Source organism: Myotis nattereri, assembly GCF_964212035.1.
Source record: "Myotis nattereri genome assembly, chromosome: 12".
NCBI classification, from domain to species: domain Eukaryota; kingdom Metazoa; phylum Chordata; class Mammalia; order Chiroptera; family Vespertilionidae; genus Myotis; species Myotis nattereri.
In genome coordinates this window covers 55625840-55644889 of record NC_138087.1, presented here as the reverse complement: position 1 = coordinate 55644889, position 19050 = coordinate 55625840, and the positions used below count along the sequence as shown (strand labels likewise).

Below are 19050 nucleotides of genomic sequence, written 5' to 3'. Positions count from 1 at the left end.
ACATCAGAATTACCCTTAGAGGTCAGAAAACCTACTTAGTTTTATAATTACAAAATGCCAATTAGGCCTTTAAATCACTGCTTCTCAGAAAGCTAAAGTTGATTATTAATGTTTAACCAGAAAAAAGAAATCTGAATCCAAAAGGATTATATCCCTTGCTTGCAAATAGACTGGTAAAACCTAAATTTCTACTTTTAGCAATTGGGCAGTTGCAGTACAATGAGGCCTACACATTCCCAAAGAAATGGCCCTATGCACACAGGAGAAAGAGTCTAACCATTTGAAGCTAATTTTTAATAACATTTTATGAACATTATGTGTTCCAAGTGGGTATGTTCCCAGATCAGCCCTCTTTTTCCCAAAGGTAGATGAAATATAGTTTCTATCTCATAATGTGGATAAATTATAGTGCATAGATTTTTCTGAGCCCCAGTTGCACTTAAGTCCGATGAAATCAGTAATAGAAGGAACAGGACTTCAGCAAGAGGATGTTTAGAGGTCATGAGGTAAGATGGCCCTGGCTACCTGTGTCTCAGCATTTGAAAGTCTAGGATACACTACAGAATTAAAACTAAAATTCCATATTGACTATAACTTAAAAGCTCTAGTGGGTTCCAGAACTTAAAAAAATTGATACTACCTCAGATCATCATTAATTTTTGAGATAGTGATAATTTAGAAATACTGATGAAAGGTTTTCTGGCTAGCATAATGCTAATGGAAATATTTTTAGAGTTAGCAGTTATTCTTCCTAGATCATTTGTGATCAGAGGCACAAATTAATGCTATGTCAGAGATATATATAGATCATTATATTTCCATGAGAAAAAGCTCTCACTGACCTTTCCAAAGAATGTCTTTTGTCTTCCCTTCTTCCTGCTATCATTCTCAGAATGGAAGATAACATCCCTATGTCTGAGATTCTTTGGAAAATTCTTCAAAAAAGAAAAGCTTACCTGAACTTGATGTAGTTCTTCTTGCTCTCAAAATGGGATAGCTGCCTACTTCTAAAGACTTGGTTAAGTCAAGATCGTGCAAAATCAAGAGATATCCAGAGGATGTTGAGATCAACATTTTGGAACAATCTGGTGTTAATCTCATTCGCATGAGAAAACGTGTGTGGAAAAATTTCTTATGTGGACACCCATCTTCTGTACACCTATAGAAGAAATCAAACCAACAAAACCTAGAGTTATCATGAATATAAGGATTCAGTGATAGTCATGTTTTTGCCCTTCAAACTACAATTTACAGTCAGTCTAAATTACACGATTAGACTTACACATGATTAATTCTTTTGCTCACCATTCACTTTCGTCTCTAATTTTCCTTTTTAGATTATTCGTCCTTTCTAATATATATATGCATAATATGCTAATTAGACCGGACAGCCAAATGACCTTCCGGACGAAGCTAGGGCTGCAAGGGACAAGCCCCTTGCACGAATTTTGTGCATCAGCCCTCATATATATTTTAAAGACTTTGTTAAGGTAAACTCACTTTTTATTATTCTGAAAATCTTTATTTTACTCTTTTGTATTAAAAATTTAGCTGAGCATATACCTTTAGGCTGATAGTTATTTCTTTCTGAATATCAAGGATATTCCACCAAGTTCTGGCGTCCATTGTTGCTATTTTTAAGTCTGCCATCAGTCTCATTGTTGCTTTAGATAACTTTTTTCCCTCTGATTGATCTTCTCTTTGTCTTTGGAGTACTCCACTTTCACTCTGATATGTACAAATTTGAATTTCTTTCTATTTATAGGGATTCATTTAACTTTCTACATCTTAAGATTCATGTTACTCATATATTCTGGAAAACTCTCTATCTTTATTCCAATATTGCCTCTCACCTATTTTCTCTATTTTTTTAAAGCTCCAAATAGATGTTAGAAACATTCACATTTCACTCTCCTCCTGTCATACTTGCTCTTTCATGTTTTATATCTCCTTATTTCCATTTGTTGCATTCTGGGTAGTTTTTCAATATCTATATTTCAAGCTATTTTTTTAAAGTTGTGTCTAATCTGCTATGACCCATCCTATGTGTTTTTAAATTTCCATAGTTTTTGTTTGTTTGTTTGTTTTTTACTTCTATCTGGCTCTTTTTTTAATTCCTTGACTATTTTTTTATTCCTCCTTTTATTTACTTTTTTTGTTAATTATTTTTAAAATTGTGAACTGTATCAAACCTACAGAAAAGTACATAAACATATGGAGAGTTTGAAGACAAATGAACACCAATGACTCATCACTCCTGTTAAGAATTAGAACAATACCAGTTCGTTAAAAGTCCCTTTGATTTCTCTACTCTGATGCATCCTTCAGTCAACATTCAATGCTTCAAGCATAAAAGGTATTTTCTTATCTCTCCAACAATACTGATAGGTTTTTAAAATTTTAAGTTTTCTTCTCCCTATGTAGTTTCTATTTCCTCCAAAATATTTCCCCATTTGTGTAGGTCTTTACATTAGAAGCTTTTCTCAAATGTCTATCTTAAGCTGTCTGCTCATAATTGAGTGGGGAACTAAAAAGCTGATTGGGAACTCTTGAGTGCTGGGACAAGCTGAGCTTCATTATGTAGGGTGAAGCCATTTTTTGAGGAACTCCTACTGTATCTTTGGTTCATTAACTGGAAGAAGCTAAGGGTCTCTGAATTCAATATTCAGTAGGCATATGGTAAGTCAGTATCCCTGATTTTGGTAAAGTAACCAAGCCTTTAACTGTGTCTGCATCCTTTACTACAGAGATTCTCTATTTTATTCTCTTTAAAGGATAAAATTTGAAACTTCTTTTGAAATGAAGAAGGTCAATCAATCACCCAGTGATATGGATTAAGGAAATAAACACAAGTTCTCAAATATCTTTCACTTGAATCCTTACTTTAGCTACCCCTTCTATTACAGAGTATCCAGAGTTGCTAATCCCTCTGATTTTTAAAAAAATATATTTTATTGATTTTTTACAGAGAGGAAGGGAGAGAGATAGAGAGTTAGAAACATCGATGAAAGAGAAACATCGATCAGCTACCTCCTGCACACTCCCTACTGGGGATGTGCCAGCAACCAAAGTACATGCCCTTGACCGGAATCGAACCTGGGACCCTTGAGTCGGCAGGCCGACGCTCTATCCACTGAGCCAAACCGGTTAGGGCAATCCCTGATTTTTGAGGATTTTGTATAAATTGTCTTAAGCTCTTAACTTTTCCCCTGCCAGCCTAGGATTCAGCTTTCTTTTTACTAAGTCAAAATAAGTTGCCACTCATTTACCTACTTTCCAGATTTAAAAATTTTATTGTCATTGCTTCCTTTCCTATTTCCTCTCCTTTATGAGTTTACCACAACCTTTATTTTTAAATGTTTATTGTAGTTTTAGAGGAGTCTTCTAGTCCATAGATTTTATTTAGGTCTTATGACTTAAATGAAACTTGACAATTTTCTCCATAAAAGTTATACAAAATTTCTGTTATAACTTATTCCTGTTTACCAACTAAATTTATTAATTACTAAAAACTATATACTTTAGCCTGGCCAGCGTGGCTCAGTAGTTGAACATCAACCCACGAACCAAGAGGTCACTGGTTCGATTCCTGGTCAGGGGACATGCCCAGGTTTCAGGCTCAATCCCCAGTAGGAGGCATGTAGGAGGCATCTGACCAATGTTTCTCTCTCCAATGGATGTTTCTATCTCTCTATCCCTCTCCTTCCCTCTCTCTCTCTAAAATCAATAAAAACATTTTTTAAAAATATATACTTAAAAAAATTTAAATTGCTTGTGATTAGGAACAATACTGCTTTTTATATTTTGATCGTATATCTAGCAGTCTTGGTTAATTCTTATTAATTCTGGTAATTTCTCAGCAGAATTTCTAGAGTTTTCTATATAGACCAGGGGTCATAAAAACTGTTCTGTGGACCAACTCTGGACCATTGTTAGTTTTTATATAGAAAGTTTGTTGGAACACAGCCACACACATTCACGTATTGTCTATGGCTGCTCAGAGACTATATAGCATACAAAGCCTAAAATATTCAATAGCATCATCTATGAATGCTATTGTTTCATTTTTTCCTTTCTAATCCTTATATCTTTATTTCTTCTATTGCACCAACTAGGACCCTGCCACCCTCTACCCCAAAACAATGGTGAATAATAATAGTAATATCAGGCATGTTTCTCCTTCCTGATTTTTAAAAAATATATTTTTATTGATTTCAGAGAGGAAGGGAAAGGGAAAGAGAGATAGAAACATCAATGATGACAGAATCACTGGTTGATTGCCTCTTGCACACCCCATACTGGGAAATCAAACCATGACCGTCTGATTCATACATAGGTCAATGCTCAACCAATGAGCCACACCGGACAGGCTCTCCTTCCTGATTTTAAAGAGAATACTTCTAAAGTTTCACCATTTAAACATGAGCTATAGATTTTAGTGTATACTTTTCATGAATTTCATTTTATTTCTAGTTAATTATCAGTTTGTTTTTAACAGCTTTATTGAGGTATGAGTCACATACCATATAATTAAATCATTTAAAGTATACAATTAAGTGATTTTTAGTAAACTGAGTTGTGTGATTAATACAATCCAGTGTTAGCACATTTTCGTCACCCTAAAAAATCCTTCCTGTCTATTAGCAGTCACTCACTCCCTGTCCCTACTCCCAGCCACAGACAACCACTAATCTACTTTCTGTCTCTACAGTCCTGCCTATTGTGGACATTTCATATAAAAACAGTAATCTAATAAGTGGCCCTTTTGTTTGGCTTTATTCACTTAGCATAACTTTTTGAGGCCCATCCATGTTATAACTTTGTTTCTTTTCATTATCAAATAGTATTCTGTCATATAGATATACATTTTGTTTATCATTTACCAGTTGATAGATATTTGGATTGGTTCCATTTTTTGGCTATTATGACTACTACTTGTATCAGCATTCATGTACAAGTTTTTGTATGGATATATGTATTTATTTCTCTCAGGTAGATATCTAGTAGAATTGCTGAGTCATATGGTAACTATGTTTAACCTTTTGAGAAACTGCTGATCTGCTTTCTAAAATGGCTGTCCCATTGTACATTCCTACAGTAATATATGAGGTTTGTTTCTTCACATTCTTGCTAATACTTGTGTTTGTTATTAAATCCATCGTAGTGGGTGTGAAGTGGTATCTCATTTGGATTTGACTTGCATTTTCCTTCTAACTGCATTGAACATCTTTTAATGTGCTTATTAATCATTTGCATATCTTCCCTGGTGAAATGAATATGCAAATATTTTGCCTATTTTTAAATTGGGTAATTTGTGTACATGTAAGTGACTTGCAAGTTTTTTATATATTTTGGACACAAATTCTTTATCAAATTTGATTTACAAATATTCTCTCCCATTCTGTAGTTTTTCTTTTCACATTCTTTTCACATTCTTAATGGTGGTATTTGATGCACAAAGTTTTAAAATTTTAGAGGCATTTTATCAAATTTTTTTATCACCTCAGCTTTAGTGTTGTATGAAGATTTACTCCCATGTTTTCTTCTAAGAATTGTATAGGTGTAGCTCTTATGTTCAGGTTGAAATCCATTTTGAGTTCTAGCTGGTTTGGCTCAGTGGATACAGCGTCGACGCACAGACCGAAGGGTCCCAAGTTCGATTCTGGTCAAGGGCGTGTGCCTTGGTTGCAGGCTCGATCCCCAGCCCTGGTTGGGGTGCAGATAAGAGGCAACCAATTGATGTGTCTCTCTCACACTGATGTTTCTCTGTGTCTCTCCCTCCTCCCATTCAATCTCTCTAAAAATTGATGGAAAAATATCTTCAGGTAAGGATTAACAAAAAAATAAAAAAAATTAATGAAATAAAAAGCAATGGAAAAAAATATTCTCAGGTAAGGATAAATAAATAAATGAATCTATATTGAGGTCAGGGAAAATGGTTTGTGTAATAACAGTTTTTTGATATTGGCTGAGACTTACGCTGTAGTTCAGTACATGCTCATTTTTGTACATATTCTAAGTTTGCTTCAGATGATGTATTCACTATTTGTTGGGAGCAGAATTATAAAATATGCCTACTAGATCAAGCTTATTAATAAGATTGAAATAGTCTTTAATTCTTACTAATATTTGATCTATTTTATCTATTAGTAAATGAAGGAGTGGTGTTAATATTTTCCACTAAGTTGGTAATTCTGACTTTTTTCTTGTAATTCAGTTTCGTTTTGCTTTTTATGGTTTGAGGCTGTTATTAGGTGCATACCAGATAAGAAGACTTATATTCTAGTGAAATAAATCTTTTAATATAGTACCTTTTTATCACTAATAATGCTTTGTGCCTTAAACTCTATTTTGTCTGCTATTAATGTAAATACAACTGTTTTTCTTTTATTTGTATTTGCCTGGTATTTTTTCCCATCATTTTCTGTGCTTGTCTGGTTTCCAAGTGTTCTGTTTGTTTGGTTTGGATATGTCCCTTATATAGAACATATAGTTGGGTTTTGTTTTATAATTCAATCTATTATCTTTTAACTGACTGTTTAGTCCATATACATTTACTGTGATTATTGATAGATAGATATATTATCTGCCTACCATATTTTGTGCTTAATTTTTTAAACACAGTATGTTAAATATATTTTCCACATATATTTCTATCTTTCAATGTGGTTTATATGTTTTCTTACTGTACCAAAATTTTAATTATTATATTGTCAAATCAATTTTTCCCCTTATAAGTTTTACCTTTACTGATGAGGCATTTTAACATGATAGGAATTATATAACTGCATTGAGAAACATTGATGTGAGATGAAATATCCATCGGTTGCCTCTCGAACGTGCCCTGATCGGGGATCAAACCTGTAACCTAGGTATGTGCCCTGACCAGGAATCAAACCTGCAATCTTGGTATACAGGTCAACAATCAAACCAACTGAACCACCTGGCCAGGGCTACCTGTGTTTTTAAAATGATTTTTCCCCATCTTCTCTACCTCTATTGAATTGGTATTTTATTAACTTATCCTTCTAACTAATTTGGAAGTTATCATTTATATTCTTACTAGAGGCCTGGTGCACGAAATTGTGCACAGGTGGAGTCCGGCCAGCCCGCCGCAATGGGGGCCGATCAGGCCAGCCAGCGGTGGGGAGGAGCCACAGGAGGTTGGTAGGGGCCGATCAGGGTCCCGATCAGGCCGGTTGGCCTCCCCAGTGCACGCCATAGTGACCAATTGTTCTGGTCGTTCTGGTCATTTTGGTCTCTTGGCTTTTATATATATAGATTCAAATTTTATTTCTAAATTTAAAAAATTTTAACAGGTATGTTTGTCTTAGTCTAAAGATAATCAATATGGCCCTAGCCAGTTTGGCTCAGTGGATAGAGTGTCACCCTGTGGACTGAGGGTCCTGGGTTCTATTCCGGTCAAGGGCACATGTCCGGGTTGTGGGCTCAATCCCCAATAGGGGGCATGCAGGAAGCAGCCAATCAATGATTCTCTCTCATCACTGATGTTTTTATCTCTCTCCCTCTCCCTTCCTCTCTGAAATCAATAACAAAATAAAAATAAAAATAAAAAACCTTTAAAAAAATAAAAAAGATAAACAGTATGTAGCTCTATCCCCTGCTCAAGCAACATGCATAGCTAGAAATTTCTAAGAATATCCCTTTTCTTTTTACACATTACCTCTGAAAGAGTATTTCAGAAATGATCCTGGTGTATTACTATATTGTTATTTCACCATAGCTAGCAACAGGTATATTTAATTATTTCTCAGATCTCAACTCTTTAAATAATCAATTTCTATATAAGGAGACATTCTATTAGTGTTTCAAAACAGGCATCACTGACATTTTAGGTGATACAATTAGTCCATTATGCAAACTCTCCCATGTACTACAGGATGTTTAGAAACTTATTCCTGGCTAACTAAATGCCAGTGGAACTCCTCTTCTCTTCTTCCATAGTGACAACTAAAATTGTACCACACATTATTTCCAAACATTCTCCTAGGGATCAGTACCACCCCAATAGAGAGACTAACTACTCTTTGAATGATGAAGACGAAGTGCACAAATAGCCAAATAAAAACAGATTTAGAATTGAAGGACAGCTGGTTTGGCTCAGTGGATAAAGTATCAGCCTGCAGACTGAAGGGTTCTAGGTTCAACTCCGGTCAAGGGCATGTACCTCAGTTGCAGTCTCCTCCCTGACCCAGAGGCATGTTCAGGAGGCAACCAATCATTGTGTCTCTCTCACATCGATGTTTCTCTTTGTCTTTTATTTTTTTAAATATATTTTATTGATTTTTTACAGAGGAGGAAGGGAGAGGGATAGAGAGTTAGAAACATCGATCAGCTGCCTCCTGCACATCCCCCACTGGGGATGTGCCCGCAACCCAGGCACATGCCCTTGACCGGAATCGAACCCGGGACCCCCCCAGTCCGCAGGCCAATGCTCCATCCACTGAGCCAAACCGGCTTCGGCTCTCTTGGTCTTTCCCTCTTTCTTCCACTTGCTCTAAAAATCAATGGAAAAACATCCTCAGGTAAGGATTAAAAAAAAAGTGGGGGGAAAAGTGGAAAAAAAATAGAATTGAAGGACAAAAGAGTAAAAAACACTTCAGTTCAAGAAACTTATCTTATAAACCATTTTTTCATAATTAACTATGCTACTTGGTCTCCTTTCCATAGAAATTTCTCTATGTGCAAGCAACAAAAGATAGAATCACTTTTTGATTGTTTTTTCCCCCCACAAAACCAGTTTCTTTCTCCTAAAGAGATATAAAAGCTGAGACAGAACACTGAATTTGTTTACCATCTTAAAAAAATCCTAAAATGATCTCCTATTCACAAACCTGTTGGTGTCCCAAATAATGACATTTCCATCAAATCCTGATGTTACTAAGAGTCTTGTATTAGTATCATATTCGATGTTCTTCACCCAGCTAGTGTGACCATGTAAAGTGCATACTTTGGTGTTCAATTTTCTCAGATCCCATAGTGCTATTGTAGTGTCATCAGAGCAGGTAGCAAACAGCCGGTTATCAAGAAATCTACAAAGCAGAAAAGAAAAACTGGTTTATTTAATCTCTTATTTAAGAAATCTTGAGAAACCATATTACCTAATCAAGAAAACAAAAAAGTCCTACAAACTCACTGTATAAGCCCAATCATTCTGATATACAACAAATAGTAAATATCATTCACATAATCACAGAGAAAGAAACTGATTTAATGAGGGCCACATTGCAATTTTATCCATTGGCTTTACAATGTTGATTTTTGTTAAAATATATTTTTATTGATTTTTTTACAGAGAGGAAGGGAGAGGGATAGAGAGTTAGAAACATCGAAGAGAGAGAAACATCGATCAGCTGCCTCCTGTACACCTCCTACTGGGGATGTGCCCGCAACCAAGGCACATGCCCTTGACCGGAATCGAACCTGGGACCCTTCTGTCCACAGGCCGATGCTCTATCCACTGAGCCAAACCGGTCAGGGCTACAATGTTGATTTTTATTTGGAAATGGAAATAGGAATAGGTGTTTGGAGTACAGTTGTAAAGAGAAAAAAGAACTTTAAAATCTGTATAGGAAACACAAATGGTGAAAAACAATTTAATAGGAGACAGAAGAGATTTTGAAGACAATTTCCAAGGAAGGCATGTTAAACGTAAAGGGTTAAAAATTATGAGAAATTTTTACTCTGCTACAAGTAACATCTTCTTTTCAGAACACATGCATATGCAAAAATTGCTATTAAAATGCTATCATTTTCATCTATTAACTCAAAGGCATTCTCCAAATAAGCTCGCCTCGCACCATTTTATTAGGACCAGTCAAGATTACAAGATAGGCAGGAAAAAAAGGAGACATATGTAATACTCTTTGTAATACTTTAAGCAATAAAACAGTTTAAAAAAAAAAGATTACAAGATAGAGAATTAAAATACTCTTTTCAATTCAAACTTTTAATTATTTCACACTAATTTTTTAATCCTTAGTGAGAATATTTTTTATACAAATACTTAAAAAATAACAAATATACCAATCATACTTGAATTTCTGCCTAATTCAACACTGGGATGCTTTCTCCAACACAGTGATGGCGAACCTATGACACATGTGTCAGAGGTGACACGCAAACTCATTTTTTGGTTGATTTTTCTTTGTTAAATGGCATTTAAATATATAAAATAAATATCAAAAATATAAGTCTTTGTTTTACTATGGTTGCAAATATCAAAAATTTTCTGTATGTGACACAGCACCAGAGTTAAGTTAGGGTTTTTCAAAATGCTGACACGCCGAGCTCAAAAGGTTCGCCAACACTGCTCTAACATATGCTTTTTCATAAAACTTCCTAAACTCTCGCAGAAGATATGAATTCTGGAGCTTCTTTCAAGATAAAATTATATATAATTATTTTCTATCAGAAATCAACCTCAATATCCACAACCACCACAATGACCTTCCTGAAACTTAACATGGTTTTAAAATTTCAGGCCTTTGTTTGGGCTGTTCTGCTACCTGAAACTACCTCCTACCCTTCACCTGGCTAACCTTTGTTTTCTTGCTACTATTCAGCTATTATCCCCTCCACGAAGCCTTCCCTCTCCATCCAGCCTGGGATAGGTTTATGGATCTTCTAAGCATTCTACACTTCTATTACACAGCTTAATATTTCAATGTACTTCGTCATGCTATCTTCTTGAAGGCAGGGGGAATTTGTCTGCATGGTTCATGGTTAGATCTGCAGTACCTAACACACTTGTGCCAGGCACATAATAAACACTCACAAATATTTATTAAATGAATGAATGAGATAGGAGTTCACTGCCTGGTAGAAAAGACATTATAAGTACATGTAAATAATTATACAAGATAATTGTGTGGAATTAGCAGAGAAAACAAAGTGCTTAGGAAAGACTTCATGGTGGTGTCATTTGAACTGACTTTAAAAGATGAGCAGGAACTCCTTATATAGAAGTATGTAAGGAACGTACTCTGAGAGACTTTTAGGAGTGCTGTGTATGAAAAAGTAGAGACAAGTAGAGAATATATCATGGATTTATTCTATAATGATTCCCAATAATTATTTCTTAATTATAAATACATGCCCATTGAAAATATTTTTTAATGGAGAAAAAATTCCACCACCAAAAATAACTGCTGTTCCTGTATTTCAAACCTAATATTATCTCATAAATATTTTGCTACCTCATTAAAAATTTATTGACAAAATCATTCTTAATAGCTGAGTAGCATTCACTGTATAAATAAACCATAATCTTTTTAAAACAAAAATGCAATTGTAAGCTATTTAGATTGCTTCCAATATTTTACTATTATAAAATACTATGATGGCCCGGCCAGCGTGGCTCAGTAGTTGAGTGTTGACCTATGAACCAGGAGGTTATAGTTTGATTCCCGGTCAGGACACATGCCCAGGTTGTGGACTTGATCCCCAGAGTGGGGCGTGCACGAAGCAGCCAGTCAATGATTCTCTCTCATCATTGTTGTTTCTCCCTCTCTCTCCCTCTCTAAAATCAATAAAAATATATATTTTATAAAAAACCACACCTTGACAAATCCCCTAACAGCCAAATATTACCCACATCCCTAGTTATTTTTCTAAGTGCATTTCCAGGAAAATGTATTGCTAAGTAAAAAGGGATTTTTATTTTTTTAAAATATATTTTATTGATTTTTTACAAAGAGGAAGGGAGAGAGATAGAGAGTTAGAAACATCTATGAGAGAGAAACATCGATCAGCTGCCTCCTGCATATCCCCCACTGGGGAAGTGCCTGCAACCCAGGTACATGACCTTGACCGGAATCGAATCCGGGACCCTTCAGTCCACAGGCCGACGCTCTATCCGCTGAGCCAAACCGGCTTTGGCTAAAAAGGGATTTTTAAAAATGTAAGGCTTTTGATACATATATTCAAATTATCCCCAAAAGAGCATACCAGTATGTAGTTCCACCAGCAGTGAGGAGAGTCCATTTCTCCAAACCCTTGCCACACAGATATTTTTAAATTCTGCTAAGTGCCAGGAAAAAAAGCACCTATTTAAAAAGCTTGATTTCAGAGAAGAAGGAAAGAGGAGGAGAGAAACATCAACAATGAGAATCATTGAGCCTCCTGCACGCCCCCCACTGGGGATGTACTGGTAGCCCACTGTAGATAATTTAACCATGTGGGCATGTGCCCTGACCGGGAATCAAACCCTGACATCCTGGTTCATAGGTTGATGCTCAACCACTGAACCACACCAACTGGGCAAAAATCATTTTGTTTTAGGTTAAAACTTTTCTTTTTAGTAAAGATGTACTTTTTTCATATTAATTGGAAGATTATATTTCTTTTGTGAATTGCTATCAATGTTCCTTACTGATCTTCCTTTTGCAGTATTATTTTTATTATTGAGTGATAAAATCTCTTCATGGTAACAATTATATATCTTAATTTTTCAAATACAGTGTATTAAATATATTTTCTACATATATTTCTATCTTTCAATGTGGTTTATATGTTTTCTTACTGTATCAAAATTTTAATTATTATATTATCAAATCAAATTTTCCCCTTATAGTTTTATCTTTACTGATGAGGCATTTTAATGTGTTCCACACATGACAGGAATTATATAATTGCAAAAAATATAATGACAAAAGGCTACTGAAAGTCAAACTTTTAAAATAAATTGATCATAAGAGTATCTTTATACATTTGAAAATTTAGGGAAAAAATATAAATAAGGTATTTTGTTTAATCTAGAGAAAATAATGCACATATGGATTGAAAACCCCAGTGGTATTATATTGCTGTAGGTCACAGTAGTCTACCCTGAAGGATTTAAAGCAAGACAGTGACATAATTAAATAAGAATTTCAGAAAGATCTCTGAGTTGGCTAGGTTCCAAAACTCTTGGATTTTCATAAAAAATAAAGTGAGTAATCAGGTTTTAAATTTTGGTCAATAAGGTTATTGAAAAAATTACCATTGTTACATGAAAGCATATTTTAAAACCAAGAATGAATATAATCTTAAAACAAAAGCTAATAATTTTGAATTGAATAAATCTACCTTGATGAAAACTTCAATACTTTGGCTTTAGTTTTCTCATTTTTTTGCCTCAAAGTATTACCTGTTAAAAATGTTGGTATTAGAGCCCTAGCAGGTTGCTCTATGGTTAGATCATTGGCCTGCCAACTGAAGGGTCCTGTTTTTAATTCCAGTCATGGGCACAATGCACCTCAGTTGTAGGCTCCATCCACGATCGCAGTCTGGGAGTGTGCAAGAGGCAACCAATCAGTGTCGCTCTCACATCAATATTTCTCTCTCTCTGTCTCTCCCCCTCTCTTTCATTCTGTCTAAAAATCAATGAATATCCTCTCAAAAAATTTCCTCAGGTGAGGATTAACAACAACAAAAAATTTTGGTATTAGATCCCTAGCCAGATAGCACCCTGGCCGGATAGCTCAGTTGGTTAGAGTGTTGTCCCCAAAAAGGTTATGGGTTTAATCCCTGGTCAGGAATCAACCAATGAATGCATAAATAAATGGAACAACAAATCAATGTTTCTCTTTCTCTCCTTCCCCCACCTTCCTCTCTCTCTAAAATCAATTTTTTAAAAATTTGGTATTAGAGAATGATTGGTAAAAAAAGTAGATAAATTATAGAAAAATGTAGAGTAGGAGACTGGTTAAATTATCTACAGTTCTTACCCCAAAGAAAGCAGATGCAGTGAATGTAAAGTTTTAGACAAGTTTTCGGAGTTCTGGTCCAATCCTCTCAAATGAAAACTCAGTCTAGCCTAATTAGTTAATAATTATAATATGTTTTTAACTCCATAGTCCCTAATAAACAGAAGACACTCCTTCACACACACACTAAAATCTATGAGTTTCTGAATTATAGAACTTCTCTGTATGTCCCCATCAAACCCCAACATATGACTATAATAACTCTTGATAAATTTACATATAGATAAATTGAGGTCTTCATTATCAGAAGATAACTGGTAAAAAATGACAGTAATTGAAATTGAGTTTTCTTAAACAGGAACCAACATTTCATTGTACAAGGGAAAGAAAGTGTTGAGTAGTTACCTAAAAATAACTAAAAATCATGGAAATAAGCCTTTCTTACATTTATTTAACTACTAGAGGTCCGATGCACAAAATTCGTGCAAGGGCCTTGGCCCCCACTACTGCAGCAGCCGCCTCTGCCTTGGCCCCTGCCTGCCGCCACCACAGCTGGGGGCTGCAGCCGGGGCCTCTGCTGCCTCTGCCTCAGCCCCTGCCTGCTGTGGCTTTGTCCAGAAGGAATGATGTCCGAAAGGACATCTGGTCTAATTAGCATATTAGGCTCTTATTATTATAGACTAGAGGCCCGGTGCACAAAAATTTTTGCACTCGGGGGGGAGGGGGGTCCCTCAGCCCGGCCTGTGCCCTCTCGCAGTCTGGGACCCCTCGGGAGATAACGACCTGCTGGCTTAGGCCTGCTCCCGGGTGGCAGAGGGCAGGCCCAATCCCTAGGTGCAGCCCCTGGTTGGGCTCAGAGCAGGGCCGATTGGGGAGTTGGGGCACCGCCCCGTCATGCACAGAGCAGGGCGGATTGGGAGGTTGGGATGCCACCCCTAGTCACGCTCAGGGTAGGGCCGATTGGGGGGTTGGGGCACCGCCCCCTGTCACACTCAAGGCAGGGTCGATGGGGAGGTTGCAGCGCCACCCCGTCACTCACAGAGCAGGGCCAATCAGGGGGGTTGGGACTCTGTACCCTGTCACGCACAGAGCAGGGTCGAACAGGGGGTTAGGGCGCTGCCCCCTGTCACGCACAGAGCAGGGCCCATCAGGGGGGTTGGGGCTCCGTACCCTGTCACGCACAGAGCAGGGTCAATCAGGGGGTTGGGGAGCTCCCCCCTGTCACGCACAGAGCAGGGCCCATCAGGGGGTTGGGGAGCTCCCCCCTGTCATGCACAGAGCAGGGCCGATCAGGGGGTTGAGGAGCTCCCCCTGTCACTCACAGAGTAGGGCCGATAGGGGAGTTGGGGCACCGCCCCCTGTCACACACAGAGCAGGGCCAATAAGGGGGTTGGGGCACCGCCACTGTCACACTCAGGGCAGGGCCAATGGGGAGGTTATGGCTCTACCCCATCACACATAGAGCAGGGCCCGTGGGGGGGGGTTGGGGCGCCACCCTCTATCACCCACAGAGCAGGGCTGATCAGGGGGTTGGGGCGCCCCCACTCTCACACTCAGGGCAGGGCCGATGGGGAGGTTATGGCTCTAACCCATCACACACAGAGGAGGGCCCGTGGGGGGGAGGGGTTGGGGCGCCGCACCCTGTCACACACAGAGCTGCAGGGCAATCAGGGGGTTGGGGAGCTCCCCCCTATCAGGCACAGAGCAGGGCTGATCAGGGGGTTGGGGCGCCTTCCCCTGTCACGAACAGAGCAGGGCGGATAGGGAGGTTGTGGCCCCACCCCCTGTCACACACAGAGCCGCAGGGCGATCAGGGGGTTTGGGCGCTGCCCCGTCACGCTGATCCCAGTGCCGGGAGGTCTCACGGCTCCGCTGATTCCGGTGCTGGGAGGCATATTACCCTTTTACTATATAGAATAGAGGCCTGGTGCATGGGTGGGGGCCGGCTGGTTTGCCCTGAAGGGTGTCCTGGATCAGGGTGGGGGTCCCCACTGGGGTGCCTGGCCAGCCTGGATGAGGGGATGATGGCTGTTTGCAGCTGGTCACACCCCCTTCAGGGTCAGGGTCCCCACTGGGGTGCCTGGCCAGTCTGGGTGAAGGGCTGAGGGCGTTTTCAGGCCGGTGGGTGACTGAAGCTCCCAACTGCTCCTTTTTTTCTTTTTTTTTTCTTTTTTATTCTGGGCCAGCTTTAGCTCTGGAGCTTGGCTGCTGAAAGCAGGTATCTGGTTTGTTTGGGTTCTATAATCCAAACACTGTTTCAACTCCAGCTCTGAGATCCCAGCCAGCTGAAAGCAGGTTTCTGGGGTTTTGTTTAGCTTCTATATTTGTAATAATGTTTCAAACTGCAAGCTCAGAGGCCGGCAAGGCAGGTTGGGAACGTTGGAGTCCTCCGTCACTGAAGCAAGCAAGCCTCATGTTAGCTTTAAGCTGCCTGGCTGCCGGCCACCATCTTGGCTGGCAGTTAATTTGCATACCAACCTGATTAGCCAATGGGAAGGGTAGCGGATGAACGGCTAATTACCATGTTTCTCTTTTATTAGATAGGATGTGCAAATTCTTAGAACAAGAATAAATTAAATGTTTGGTTTTTTTTTTTTACATAATCTTTAAAATGAAATTATGACATTAGAATATTGCATCTTTACTTCATACTTGAAGACATTACTAAGTATGTGCATGCCCTCATCTCTGAACAGTATAGGTCTAATGGAACTGAATATGAATTCCAGCTTTACCACTCACTGAGTGGCCAGATTATGATGACCACTGATGTTTGTAGGCAAATTAGCTATAATTTCACGCTGAAGTTGCTAGAGGGCCAGACCACTATAAAAAGGGAAGCAGGTTGTTTACCACGACAGAAGTGATTTTTTTCTGAAGATATGGGTAAACAACACGATTTAACAGCCTTTGAACGTGGGAGATACACACACACACACACACACACTGAGTAGCCAGATTATTATGAACATCTAACATTTGTAGGCAAATTAGCCGTACACTGTATGGTATGGGATATGGAAGGCAAAGGCCTGTTCGAACACCTTTGCTGTCTGCAGTTATCAAGATAAAACGTCTCCAATTTGCACAGGAACACAAGGATTGGATAGTCGAGCATTGGAAAAAAGTCATGTGGTCCAATGAATCACGTTTCCAGTTGCATCATGCAGATGGCAGAGTGAGAATTTGGCAGAAACAGCATGAAAGCATGCACCCCATATGCATGAGTACAACCCTTCAAGCTGGTGGGGGCAGTATTATGGTTTGGGTCATGTTTTCCTGGCATGATGTGGGCCCTTTGATTCGTGTGGAACAATGTCTGAATAACACAACATACCTATGTATTGTTGCTGATCAAGTTCATCCTATCATATTGATGGCATATCCCAATGGAGATGGCTTCTTCCAACAAGACAATGTGCCATGCCACGGTGCTTGTATTGTGCAGAAGTGGTTTCAGGAACATGAGGGAGACTTTACCTTGCTTAGGTAGCCCCCACAATCACCAGATCTCAATCCAATTGAGCATTTGTGGGACGAAGTTAAAAGAGCCATCTGGCAGCTGGTTCCACAACCATCAAATTTCACAGAACTGGACAGTGCTATTCATCAGGCATGGTGTCAGATTCCTCGCATCACCTTTCAACATCTCATGGTGTCAACACCAAGAAGAATCGCCGCAGTACTGAAGGCAAAAGGTGGCCCAACAAAGTACTGATTGGGTGGTCATAATAATCTGGCTGTGTGTGTGTGTGTGTGTGTGTGTGTATACCACATTCAAAGGCTGTTAAATAGCGTTGTTTACCCATATCTTCAGAAAAAAATCACTTCTACTCTTGTGGTAAACAACTTGCTTCCCTATTTATAATGGTCTGACCGTCTAGCAACTTCAGCGCGAAATTATAGCTAATTTGCCTACAAATGTTAGGTGGTCATAATAATCTGGCCACTCAGTGTATATTCTATACCTTGGGCAAGTCTCTTTATCTGGGTTGCAGTTTCTTCATTCCTTAAAATGGGTACAATATCTGTCTCACATCAGGATACCATGAGAATTAAACATATTATGTATGAAAAGTACTTCACAAAAGGTTTGGCACATAGTAAGCACTCAAAAAATGGAAGTTAGTATTAAGTAATACACACTTACGCTCATGCCAACGACTTCCCAAATCCTTACTCAAAACTCTAAAGTTATATTACTTCTAAAAAAAGCTTCAAAATCTGTTTTTTTCTAACCAACAGACAAGAGGCAAATTCAAATTTGTAGGTGTGGGGTACTAGGGCAGGCACATTGATAGTAGCAAATGAGAGCTGATGTTAATAAGGAACACAAATTCTAATAGCAGATTAGTGAGAGCCATTTTGAGTAGGGGCAAACAACTTGGTATACGTCTTTTCTTTTTGAGGTAATAAAATTTTAAGTTGTGAAATATTAGAAACATAGAGAAATGTATGAAGAATATAACAAACACCTGTGATACTCACCACCCAGCTTTATCAAATTTTAACATTTTGTATCATTCAGATTTTTAAAAACATTACAAACACAGTTGAAGTACCCTGTATATCCCTCCCCAAACCCATTCCCCTCCCTCCCTCTCCAGAGGGAACCACTATCCAAAATTTGTTGTTACTCCCCACACAATTTTTAATACCATGAATTCATAAGTATGTAGCTATAAACAATTGATAATATTGTTTTGCATGCTATTCTTTAAATACTTAATGAGCACCCACTATGAGCTAGGCATAGTTCTAGGTGCTGAGGATAAAGCAGAGAACAAACAGAGAAATACATGCCCTTATCAAGCTTGTGTCTGTATATTTTCAAACTTTATATAAATGGTATCACACTGTACATACAGCTCATTCTACAGTTGCTTTCCTGGCTCAACCTCAAATTTCTGACATGTATCTCACATGCTGCTTCTTTTCATTTTAACGGATGTATAGTATTCCATTGTATAAGTATACCAGAGTTGACCTTCCTCTTGCAGATTTATTTCCAACTTCTAATACTAATACTAATAATGCTATAATGAAGCTTCTTAACATATCTCCTTGCTCACATGTGCTATAACTTATTTTTAAAAATTGATCTTCAATTTTACCTGATGTTGCAAAATTGCTCTTCAAAGTAATTTTACCAATTTATACTCCATCAATAATATCTAAGAGTTTCTATTTCTCAACATCTTTGGTATTTCTTCACTGCTTTTTTTATTTGCATTTCCATGGTAACTAGTAAGCTTGAAAATCTTTCCATATTTATTGCTTATTTTAGTTTCTCTTATGCGATTCTCTGTCAATTTTGTTCCAGAATAATTGTCTTATATAT

General features: G+C 38.1%; 1 protein-coding gene across 1 annotated transcript in view; it reads right to left on the bottom strand.

Annotated features, from left to right (window-relative positions):
* The window catches only part of DCAF10 (DDB1 and CUL4 associated factor 10), a gene marked incomplete at its 5' end in the record, with an annotated part of 46417 nt that overhangs the window by 8386 nt on the left and 18981 nt on the right, over positions 1–19050 (bottom strand). Inside the window, 2 exons of the mRNA XM_081103333.1 lie at positions 957–1159; positions 8856–9053. Coding sequence (XP_080959459.1) covers positions 957–1159; positions 8856–9053 — 401 coding nt within the window. The remainder of the gene's footprint in view (positions 1–956; positions 1160–8855; positions 9054–19050) is intronic.